The sequence below is a fragment of the Anas platyrhynchos genome, chromosome 7, assembly GCF_047663525.1.
Source record: "Anas platyrhynchos isolate ZD024472 breed Pekin duck chromosome 7, IASCAAS_PekinDuck_T2T, whole genome shotgun sequence".
In the NCBI taxonomy this organism is placed as follows: Eukaryota; Metazoa; Chordata; class Aves; order Anseriformes; family Anatidae; genus Anas; species Anas platyrhynchos.
This window is the reverse complement of record NC_092593.1, coordinates 27,613,857-27,626,238: the sequence shown is the minus strand read 5'-3', so window position 1 is coordinate 27,626,238 and position 12,382 is coordinate 27,613,857. Positions and strand designations below refer to the sequence as shown.

At 40.6% G+C, this 12,382-nt stretch overlaps 1 protein-coding gene across 9 annotated transcripts in view; it reads right to left on the bottom strand.

Moving 5' to 3' along the window:
- Positions 1-4,067: 4,067 nt before the first annotated feature.
- The window catches only part of CREB1 (cAMP responsive element binding protein 1), a 39,395-nt gene continuing 31,080 nt past the window's right edge, over positions 4,068-12,382 (bottom strand). For 5 of the 9 annotated variants that reach the window (XM_072041117.1, XM_072041118.1, XM_072041119.1 and 2 more), the window contains one exon: positions 4,068-10,558. In XM_072041117.1, coding sequence (XP_071897218.1) covers positions 10,418-10,558 — 141 coding nt within the window. In that variant the 3' untranslated portion in view covers positions 4,068-10,417. Of the gene's footprint in view, positions 10,563-12,382 lie in introns of all 9 variants that reach the window. The other 4 variants (XM_027461074.3, XM_072041120.1, XM_027461076.3 and 1 more) reach the window with 1 other exon arrangement.

The following is a 12,382-nucleotide window of genomic DNA, read 5'->3' as shown; positions in this document are numbered from 1 at the left end:
CTATAAAGTTTGTCTATTGCTGCCACTGCTGAACTGAAGAGGCACAGGGAAACAAGGGGTGGGTCAGCAGGGGGGGAAGGAGCAGCATTGCAGAGTAAGCCAACTTGGAAATTAGTGGTGATTATATCTGACTTGCGAGTGTGGAGGCTATGCCTGCAGTACTAAAGCAGTCCTGGTTCCTGGGTTGGCCCTAACAGTCTAACTTTCCCTCACACGGATCAAGGCTCCTCTGAGCAGATAGAAACACGTGCACGCCAGCAGGGCAAATAAAGCAAGGAGACTCAAAACTGCTTTTTAAATACCAGTCCTTGACTCTCAGAGTACCACTTCTTACTTTCTACCTCAATTTGTTTTGTGGGTCACAGTCTCTGAGAGCAGTTATTTAGGAGAGGAGAATGCTGCTGTAAAATCTTTACAGTTGGGGGGAATGTAGTCTTCTACTACTGGGGAGCTTGAGGCTTGAGACAGCATCTAGATTTTAGCATGCCTCTGGTGCACAGTGATAGTTAGATGCTGTTTTAAGTAACTTGCTTTTTTATCTTTAGCTTTTGGAAATACCTGTGTGTTTATCCCATAAAACCTACACGATAAATAGGGCAGCTGGGAATCTGAATCACACCACGAGCAGATTTCCATCTCTTTCTAATGGTAGAAGCAGGAAACTAGTGAAAGCAGTGGCCTAGATTTTTTTTTTCCCCTTTAAACTTAACCCAGGTCAGGTTCATGCATGTCTTTGGCACTGACAACAGCAAAAGCCACCAGCTGCTTTGGGCCATGGATATAACAAGCTCTGTATCTCCTCTGCTTCTATCAAACTTCCCAACTGGAAAAGATGCAGAGGGTCTGTGGTCCAGAAATGAAAGGTAGGCTGCAATCTGGAAATGACACATTTGTCATTACAGCTCCGATCAATGAGGCCCAAAGGTCTTGTGTTTCATCACTGGAGAGTCTGTCAGCTGTTTTCAGCTGAAGTTCTCTGCTTGGCTCTGAACTCAGCCCGAGGGTGGATGTTTTGTAAAACACTTGCTTACATTGGTCTGTATAGAAGCCACATGGTGTCACTAAAACAGTACTTACACAGCTTGCTGGGAATCTGCAGTCTGAAACCAGTGCTTAAGTCCTTTGAGGGAAGGGGGACAGCAGCTTTAATTAAAAACAGAACATGGAATGAGTTTTAATGTGCCAGACATAGCATTTTCTGTCCTATCAACTGGGTGAGCAATGCTTGGGAAAAAAAATTACAAGCCCTCCCCACTCTGTTTCTGTATAGTTTTTGGAATGTGACTAAGTTCTCACCACTCCTCTTCCTTTTCCTCCCCACCGGTGCTTCCTTCTCTCTTAGCTTGTCTGTGGTCACTGCATATTTTAGCTTCCCCTGGGGCTGGAGCTGGCAGAAAGCAGAGGGCTGTTTTCTTGTGCCTGGGTGTGCACGTGACTTGGCCCATGGGGAAGGTCTGCTACCTAGCCATGCTCAGCTCTTGCAAGAAGCTGCAGCTTGCACTGTTGCCTTAGTAGGAACCTGCTTAAAATGCTTAAACAGCACAGAAGAAAGCCTAGTGTAACAACCTACGTGCTGTTAAGAAGGGGGTTTTGCTCCAGGCGTTGCTTTGACAGTAGAAGGTCTGCATTTTTAAAACAAATCAGTTTAACTGTATCACTTTCTAATGTCTAGCAGCTCACAGCATGTTTTCCTAGAGCTGCTGTTACAACCCATAGCCTTCTGAGAGCAGGAATGTGGCAGAAGAGATGAGGCCTGACTTTTGCAGTGCTGCTGTTGCACAGGAGCTTTTGCAAAGCTAAGGAAGTACGTTTGAAGGCACTGCTAAAGAAATGCTGCTGCTCATAAGTAAATACCCATGGAGCACAGCATAAGACAGATACTGGCAGCTCAGGCGAGTGCCTTGCCCTGAGCTGCAGAGCAGAAATTTTGGTGGCCCCACACCGCTCAGTGAGCTCTGAGTACAAAGTGGCATCCCCTGAAAGGGACACCTTGTCTTCTGAATACCACCGGGGTGCAGGCACTCCTTTAGATTCAGATGAGACCCAAATCTAGGCAGGCTAAGCAGGGCCTGCCTCCTCTCCCTCCCATAGCAGTCCCTTCGTGCCTGCCGACACTCATTTTGCATTAAGTGAGGCCAGCAAGCTATGGCAGGGCAGAACAGGGAAACATCTTCTAAGATGCCCCCCACCTCTTCATAACAGATGAGAGTAAAGCACATGAGTTGATGCAGCAATACGAGGGCAGAGGTCCCCCTTGCCAGTGTTAACTAGCAATCTAAGGAAAGGCAGGCTGTGGGGTGAGCCAAGAGCGAGAAGGAAAAAGGGAGAATAGAAATACTGCTGCTGGGCCACCACCCCAAGCACATCAGTTCTGGTTGCTTTTTAAGCTACAGTGTTCAGTGGCAGGCAGCACCTGTGAGAACAACTCAGCTGAATACCCCATTCCTGTTGGGGTGGTACTCCCACCCTTCTGCACTAGCCAATGAGCAGTATCTTCTGCCATCCAAAGCTAGGCTACAGAGCTTTTTTTATATTACCATTACACACAGCTTCAGGCAAATGCTGGCTGTGAAGCACACCAGATGTGCAGGACAGCAGTAGGACAGGTGTAATTGCCCAGTCAGCAAGCGCTGAGAGCACCTCTCTGCAGTGACACCTGCAAGCCTGAGGTGGAAGCAAACTCTGGTGTCCTGACCAATCAGTCCCAGGTGAGCTTCTGATGCAGAACAAGATGATGCACATCAGTGCTTCAGCAGCTGTATGGTATTTAAGCTAACACCCTGCCCAAGCACTTTCTGTCACTGCGTTCATCCTAGAACTAGAGAAATCACCATGATTCTCTTTTGGGTGGTTCCACTATATCAGTCCTGATTTGTGACACCATGTGAACTCACCTGGAGGCAGGACCTGTTTGTGCATCAGTCCCTGAGCAGTAGGGCAGTGCATAAATAGACTTGCAAGAGAAAAAATACTCACCCCTGGGAAAGGATCCAAGACACAGGAAAGTGACTGGATAGACATGAACGTGATGTGAATTTCTGTAGTCATTCCTCAAACATGTCATGCTGTGAGGAAACAAACTTTTCTGAAATGTCATTGCAACACTGAAGTGGTATTCAATTAATATAAAGACATGGACTATGATATTCAACTCTGTTTTATGGACAAAAGAGCTTTGCGGTGCAGTATCAGAAGAATCAGCTTTACCAGATGACCTACTGACTGCAGAGGGACCTGCATTACCTGATTCTTTCACTGTGAAATTCAAGACGAACTGCATTTTTATCTTATGGACTAATCCCTGTTTGATTCTCTTTCATTACCGAGACGTGGATTTTGTGAACAAGTATAGGACTGACATTATGCAAGTGCTTAGTTGTGAGAACTACCAAATCCCAGCCATAATGAGCTGACCTTTCTTCTTTCCCTTGATTTCACTAGAGGTGTGTTTGCATCAGTGCTGAATTTGTTCTTCTGGCTTTTATCCCAGTGTTTTGATTCAGCCTTGCAGATTACATAATCAAGTTACAATCTTTGCAATGCTTGCTGCCTTCTGTTCTGTTCTTAAAATCGGTAGTACATGGCTTTCAGGAATGCTTAAATGTGGGAAAGACAGCATATTTAAACTGTGAAAAGAAAAAAAATCTTTCACACATTATTAAAAAACAAAACTAATTGCCACCAAAGCAGATACAAGAAAGCAGGTTTAAAAATAAGTATCAGAAGTGAAAGAGAAACTGTTATTCAGGATTTAACCTCTCATTAATTCAATCTAATTAAGATTTAAAAAGCCTTCTATTTGGGAAAATTATCTCATGAATACTCACAGCAGGCCACAGAACATGAGAGGACACCATCATTGGCTTAAAATATGCCTTTTCACATATTCCTTTCTAGTTTTACCCCTAAATTAGTGTAAACGGATCATCCTGTCCAAAAAAGAGACTTTTTAGAGTTTTTAAAAGCATGTTTATGTGACTGCACATAAATGTTTGTGTAAAAAGGGAGTTATGACAGTTTATACCACAAAGGTTACAGTAAGAAAAAGCACTTCTTTATGACAATAATTCACAAATTCACAAGAATCACTTTAATATACAAAGCAATTACTACCATTCTGAAACACAAAGCAGCTAATATGTACATAGTGTTAATAAAATGCATTATAACCCAGTACATTTTTTTTAAAAAAAACACAGATAAAGCACAAAAAAAAAGTAAAAAAAAAAAAAAAAACAAACAAAAAAACACAACAGGGATGTTTCTAAATTTTGGGGAAAATGTAAATAAGAACTTATTTTCCTCCAACAATGGATTTTCATTTAGTCTTTTAACTTCCACAGGAACGTGGGAGTCAAGCTCAAATACCCTGTTCTGTGCTGACATGGTTTGGGTAAAGAATCAGAAATGCAGATGAGGTGAACTTGCTCTTTCCAGCTTACATTACAAAGGGAGAATAACCACCCTCGCTCTGGAAGCTTCCCTGAAAAACACTGTTTCAAAACAATTTCAACTTATAAATCCAGACTACAAGTAACTCATTTTTGAAATGAACAACCAACCTGTGGACAAGTCTGTGGAGGGGTTGGCTGCCAACTAGCACCTCTTCTTGCCCTGTTCCCCATCCCATCCCTAGAAGTCCATATAAGCAGCACAGCGTCAAATCTCATACAAACTCGCAGTTCTAGAACTTTTAAAACTTCATGTTTTTATATAAATAAACGTCATTACACACACAAAAAATGGAGTGGCACCTGGATAAAACACAACTTGTGGAGAGCATCCAAACATCCCCAGATCTTAACAGCGGCCATTTCCAGGTAACTGACTGGCTCAAGGCCTGCCTTCCCCTTGGTCTCACACTCAGCTATCCCCTAATTTAGAGAAATACATAGTTGAGGCTGAGACTCAGTGAACTGACTGCTCCCAAGTCGTGAGTACAGTAAACGGTCAGCTTATGGAACTGCACTAACCGTGGATCGCTACGGCCGATCCCTCGCCCTTCCCCTGCCAGCACCCAGCTCCTGGTGACAGCTGGCTTTTTTTCCTAACTGCTGGTGAAAGTGAGACCTAAACTCAGCATTGAGTAACACAAGTCAAAAACTGCACTTGCAGCACCACAACAGGTCACTGTCTTCAATTTGTGCTACGCAAACTAGCCTGAGCAAGTCTCTTTGCAGGCCAAAGCTTAAATACATGTAAAAAATACATTCCAAGGCAAAATGCTTGAAATGTAATCCCCCCTTCACCAACTGGATCTGGTCCCTTTTCCTAAAAGATGCACAGATTTAAGACACATCCATCCACAAACCTGAACCTGTCACAAGCACACAGCAGATAGGTTTTCATCACCCTGTTTCTCTTTACCAGTCCAGCTCCTCCCAGAGTGACCAAGCTTCACGATACATTCAGCTTTCTGCAAAATCACTGTCTTTTACGACTAGCAAATTCAAAAGCTTAGGAAATTGAGTTCCCAGGCACAGTATGTGAGAACCATGAATGTACCGTATGCTTTTAAAACCTGCTTACGGTGACATATTTCAGGATTGTAGATAATTATCATTGTTCCTGCAAAAGGAAGTTAGTTGTGCTTTTTTTCTTTTAAAGCAGGGTGACACACTATCACTACATCTTCAATTCCTGGTGCCAAAGAATTGTGATTTTGATTTATTTTCCTAGAATGCAACTTCCAAAATTTGCAGCCAAATTTCAAATTAAGAAAAGGGGAATAAAGTGACGGAGAAGGAATTTAGTTTTCCTTCCAAATTAATTTACCTTTCTCACTTGGGGTCACTGAACTAGTTCTACTCTGTCTAAAAATAATTTAATAGCCATCCTATGCCTACTGCTATGACACCATACACTTAATTCTTTCCAGTCTTCAGTAGTGCTAGCCCAGATCTGCCATTTTGAAGCAATGCCTACTGGAAGCCAGGTGCTAATCAGCAAGTTAAATTGGTGAAAGAGTCAACTGCTGTGGGGAGAGGAGTGAGTTGTGTGCAGGTGGCAGGATTACAGCAATTCTGCCAGGGAGCTTCTCAAGCAAACCCAATTTCTCTCTTTCTTTTTTTTTTTTTTTGTTCTGCTTTGTGTTTTTTTTTTGTGTTTTTTTTTAAAAAGTGCACATTTTAATTAAACATTTACAAAGAATACCGTGTAACAAAAATAAATACATGACCTTTTGGTTAGATCATTGGCAAATGTGACATCACTAACCTGCTTCAGGGTAAAAAAAAATGACAATAAAAACAGGGTCTTAGGAAACCAATGAAATCCCCTATGATCTGTCGATCTGTCATAGATTCGCAACCACTGATAATAAACTTGCTTTGGTGGGGAGACTTGTCTTTAACCCATAAAAAGCACTGGCTATCTGTCTAAAATAAAATAAAATTAAAAAAAAAGGCAGAGGCCAGTTTTCACTAATAGATGACTACTTGCAGCTGCTGTTTACTGGAAGCCCAGATTTAAAACAAAACAAAACAAAACTGTAGTACAAATTTAGATCAGAAACTATTAGGGCTGTTTTTCCTTATTAAATCTAACTTTTATTTTTTTCCTGAGCCTCTTAATGATTCCAAACACCCCACCAGTTTTCTGATCAATGTAAAGTACCAGAGAAGACAGTGGTCTGCAACAAACATGAACTACACAAGAGCCAGAACGTATAGGTGTCTGTACAGTCCTGACAATGACAGGCTAAAATTGTGCTTTCAGATACAAGCAATGGTGCCAGCAACTATCTGATTCACTGGTGAAATCACTGCTTAAATAAAAATGCACAGCCACTACCCCAGGAGGAAAACAGAAGTCTTACCAGTGGTTCCTTTTAAAAACAACACCTTAACAACCTTTCCAATTGATCTGCCTTTGATATATAGCTGCCAAAGAGAAAAAGCACAAAAGTGAATTATTCTGCAGGGTGGTAGTTGTTGTAAAACAACTGTTTATATAATTTCAAAATTCTCCATCAAAAAATAAAAAAATAAAAACAAACCAACTCACAAAAATCATGAAAGATGAAAATAAAATTCTTGAAAATGGATAACTGAGAAACAGCACAAAACAAATCAGTAATAAGCGCTAGAATAATGCAGCCCAGAACTACTGGGGCAGGGGAAGCTTTCACACACGCGCACACCCACACACACCCAGACACACACAGAGAAGTAAAAATTTTTTCTGACCTCCATATACTATAATACTCAGCATTCCTGACTTAAAAGCTCTCAGAGCTGTAGATTATATACTGTGTGTATATATATATATATGTACATATATTATACATATGTATTTTCCAAGAATATCTAAATTAAAAGAGCACCTCTGACAATATCTTAACTGCCTGACTGGTGCTGTTGTTTTGCAAAATAATGACATTACAAAAATTATATTTCAAATCAATTCTTGTTTATTATGAACATAATGGATCTAGCCCTTTCTAACCCTCTCTTCAGGTAAAACAGGCTATCAATTCTTGAAAACTCACAACCGTGAGATATAAAACTAACCTTCCCTCCCCCCTGCCAGCATAATTGCTGTCCTACTTCCAAATGGCCTTAGTTTATAGAAGCTGATTACCCCAACCTCACTACTTGGTAAGTAACACATGAATGAATGCCTGCATCATATCCTTTCCCTTTTTGGGTCACTATGAGTAGTAAAGTATGTATGGGTAACCCTAGCCAGCCTTGTACTTGGCCTAATACATTTTTTATCAACGTCATTTAAAATTTCCATTAAAGAAATTCAAGTCCCTAAATCCTCAGTGCAGCATAAATAAAAATAAAGATTCTCACAGATCCCTAGGTACTTTAAAATAATGTTCTTTTTCTCAATGAAATGCTAGTTGCTAACGCAGTCTACACTAATAACACGATAGACTACTCACAGACCACGCACAGACAAACTGGTAATGCAGTTCTCCTCTCACTGCTTCACAAATTGGCTTCAACGGAAGAACCATGTCCAGGAACTGCTTTAGGCTCCCCTGTCCATTCAGCCGCCAGGCTTTGTGCTGCGTGACTACCAGTGAGTGCTCATGACCTGCTAGGAACAGCTCCCAGATCTCGGCTAGCCTCATGCAGTTTCAGTACAAAACCTCAAGCTTTTGCAGACAGATGGTTCTGCAAAAGAGAAAGCCTTCATGTAGGAATGTACATCTTTTCTTCACGTTTCTCAAAACGGGAGAAACCATCCCATGTAACTGTGTAAATCAGGCCATCATAAAGTTAAATATTTTACGAGAATTACTCCTGCATTATCAACAGTCTACTTCTTGCGCTAGTTCTGAACAACTGGTAACCGTCATACATGCACGTATTCTCTGTCTTTAAAAATCAGACAATTGTTAGAAAAGCACTGCTGAGAATTTAGGGTCTTCTTTAAATTTGCATTGCTAAACTCATAAATTCATTTTCCATTAAATAAAAACATGAAAATCAATTCTCCATGACAGATAAAAATAGACCATTTATAAACCCCCTCAAAACTTAAGTTGAAAATGAATTCTTTCATAATTCTGATACTTCTTTTCTCTTATTTGAAATACAAACAATTTGAAATTATTGATAACTCTAGATTTAACAATAATGCTACAAGTTTAACCCTGCTCCTTTTAAAGTCTCTTGGAAACTGAATGCCCTCTCAAATGAGAAAACTAGAACTTTTAATACTGCTTAGCTGTTTGAGACTCAACTATCAAAAGTCTTGCAAAAGTTCTTCCTACGTCACATTGATTGTATAACCTTTTAGAAGCTCATGTTTGAAATTTATCTTAAAAACAGATAGAGCAAATGGGAAAAAAAATATTAGCTAATACTTTGCTAGGCAAGGCATTAGTATAGACCAGAGTCTTATTCATATGTCTCTATACATAAAAGTTGGACCAGAGGCCCAAAGTAAACATACTCCATCAAATGACCCAAGTTGATAAATGAAGAGACTGGCTTCAGAGCGCCAGTAAACAAACTGAGCATGATTCTTTTTGACACACAACGGAAGTCCTAATGCTGAGTAGTTATTTTTAACATGATCTACCTTTTTAACAATGTAAATCTGTGAAAGACCATGTTTCCTCAGTACACACAAGAAGTTTGATTTTGCAAATGTCTGAGGCACATAAGTAATTTTACTTACACGAATAAACTACTTGGTAAATCTGACCCTTTGCATGAAAAAATCCTCTGAATAAATTAAGAATTTGTTTAGCCTGGGAAAGTTCAAATAATATTGTCTCTTGCGAAGCAGAAGCCAGTCGGAATATTCATGTTTGAAGTTCTCTTCGATATTTGAGGTTGTCCTGGCAGTTACCATACTGCAATTTAATTTACGGATGGAATGCGCAGCCTCAAAGTTTGAAAAATAATCTAGCAAACCAGGACAATGTTTCCATTACGTACAATAATTTCCATTACATAAGATAGTGGTAGGGAAACAGAAATACCTGATTGCTTGAGAGGACTTGGGACAAACCATCAGAGAATATGTATGTGGAATTGGCCATGCTTCAACTGCTTAGTTGTTCTGCAATACTCATAGGTAGTGCTTTAGTGTGTTACCGTTGCTTACTACACATCTGTTTTCAAAATGTCACTATTGTACCTTTTTAATTCTGAATTCCATCCCCATCTAAATATCATTTTCCAACCAATAACCTCTGAAGCTGGTGTCTTCTTTCTGTGCATTCAAAATGCTAAACACACTTGCACACATATGCTGCAAGAAGCAACAACTGACCAGTGAAGCTCATTTCAATCCATTTGTTTCTGTGGAATGGAGTTTTCACTAGTCCAGGAGGGACTAGTAATGCAGATCACACATCAGAACCCCTCCTGTGCTAGTTTTAAAAAGGTATGTTAGCTCCACACACAGAACGTGACTGTGAAGTGCCTTTTCTTTGGCGTGCCACTTAGACATGTATTTTTATGGTTTAAAACAAGTATGTGAAACCGATTTGGCAACCACTGCTTCTTCATTGCACCACGCGTGCTCCACGTATGCCGGCCCACAGCTCTCTGGGCCAAGAGGCTGGGGTAGTTCCGTCTCTAAGGCAATGGAAAGAACTCAGCACAAATTCTTGAAATCATTACAAAAGGACCCTCCCCCACAGTAACTTCCCAAGTGACCACTGTTATTCCTTGAAGAGGATGGGGAGATGAGAAAGGAGCCTGTTCTTCTTCACGCTGAGATTATTTGACGATGAAAATAATCTTGTAAGGGGAGAACTGGAGGCAAGTATTTGAACATTCACAGTTTGATGCAAAGCACAGATGAAGTATATTCTGTAGTTGCTTCAGGCAGTTTTGCGCATAGAAAAAAAGAAATGTTTAGAAAATAAAAAGTTTACATTGTCTCTCTGGGTATAGCCAGAACCAGTCTCTATCCCACCTGGACAAGTGAAAATGGGAATCCAAAATTAATCCGATTTGTGGCAGTAAAGGTCCTTAAGTGCTTTTAACTCCTCAATCAGTGTCTTGTTTTGGTTTTCAAGCACAGCCACTCGATTTTCTAGACATTTCACATACTCCTTTTTCTTCCTGCGACATTCACGTGCTGCCTCTCTGCAAAGCAAAAAAGGACATTCAAATCCAGAACAATTACTTGCAGATACCAGCTATTTAACTGTTCAGGTCAAACCTTTGCCTAGTACTGTCATTTTTACAATATGCAGGTACTGGAAGAAACACTCACGAATTAGTAAAAAAGGCTGACTTCATAACAATTTCTCAAGATCCACGGTTTGTTTCAGCATATAGATCCCACTATGTTAGGCTTTCTTCCTGCATCATGGCTTGTCAAAGCAGTATACTGTAGATACATGTAACAGACATGCTTGTTTGCACTGAATTGTGAGGTGCAAAGGAGAGCAACTTCAAAAGGAGAGTGAGTATTCCTTCATCGTAAATACTGCATAGATTGGTGATAACATCAATGTTCTGGGAAATGAGAGGACAAAATTGAACCCAGTTCTTCCACTCATTAGGTAAATAGTAACTGTACTACAAGGTAAAAAAGAGCATCTGTTCCAGGATCTATCTAGTAAGACAACTCTAAAAGCAACTTTTGAAATTCAGCCAGCTCTGCAAATGAGACAGGATGAAAAAAAATCTAGTTTGTAAGCTCTGAAAGGACTCAGGTATCCATTTCACACTCCTACAAACACAGGTTCATGTGCTTGTAGCACTTCAGTGGGCCACGTGGAACATTTGTATTTTAAAGTCATTTTATTCTATTACTTTTTTCACCAATAGATTAACTACTACCACATCAGGAAAGAGTTGTGCCTCCCAGTGGTGAGCTACTAAGTTGTCTCTCGGGTGACAGCTTTTTCTTTCTGTGACTTTGTGCCAGCTTGGGCTGCGTGTTAAGCCACTTTGAGTCTGTGTACATTAGGTTTGCATTATGAACAGCTAGAGTTACAGTAGTTTACACAACAGCTTTTAAAATGTAAAAATTGCTCACAGAGAAATTGCACAATAATATCTATGAATATTTACACTACAATCCTTCAATAAGTACCACCTCCCCGTATACCTCCTCTACATCCTTTTCCCCTGCTTCCCTGTGGAGCCCAGATTTGCAAATACCTATTAAGTAGGCAGGCTAAAAGCACCAAAAGCAACATGATACTGTTGCAAAAGCTATCCATTTAACTCAAATGGAGATAATTTTCTACTGTTTTTCTTGGCCTTTCCAAACAGCAAAGCTGTCTTTTCCTGGAGTATGGTTTCTGACTCAGTGAAGGGATTCAGAATTTTAAATAATTTTTTCACAAATGCAGAGCTAGAATGGGTGAACAATGACATCTACTATATACTGATATCCAAGAAATATGTAAAAAGGGGAGACAGGTGAGATTATGTAAAAAAAAAAAAACAAAAATTTAAAAAGTGAACTCTTGTTCTTCAGCACTATTTACCTCTTCTTTTAAATCACCCAAACAAGCAATGGGTTTGCTCAGGCTTTCTGTTGTGTTCACAGCTTAACAATCCACAGAAGATAAATGCAACTGTGTGACACAACAGACTGACAGACCAATTCAACAGCACTTCCTGGGGCTTTCCCTCCACAGAGGGGAGGGAAGCACAGCCCTTTCCCCGTCAGGGTGTAACATACAGGCTCAAATCTCTGGCCTGTGGAGGGAGCTCAAGCCTGGTGTGATGATGGGTCCGCTAAGGCTCACCACTTTCCTCTTTCACAGCAGGTACTCTTAAGGAGCATCAGCCTGATTTCCCCATGCAGTTCCATTTCTTGGCAGCCCCCACGAAGCCCCTAAGGAGGCTTGGTGGATCCTCCTCCCCACACACTAACTCCTATGGGTCAAGTCTCCTCTCTCAGCCCCTGTCCTGCCAATACTGACTCCACAAAGCATAGCTGCTCA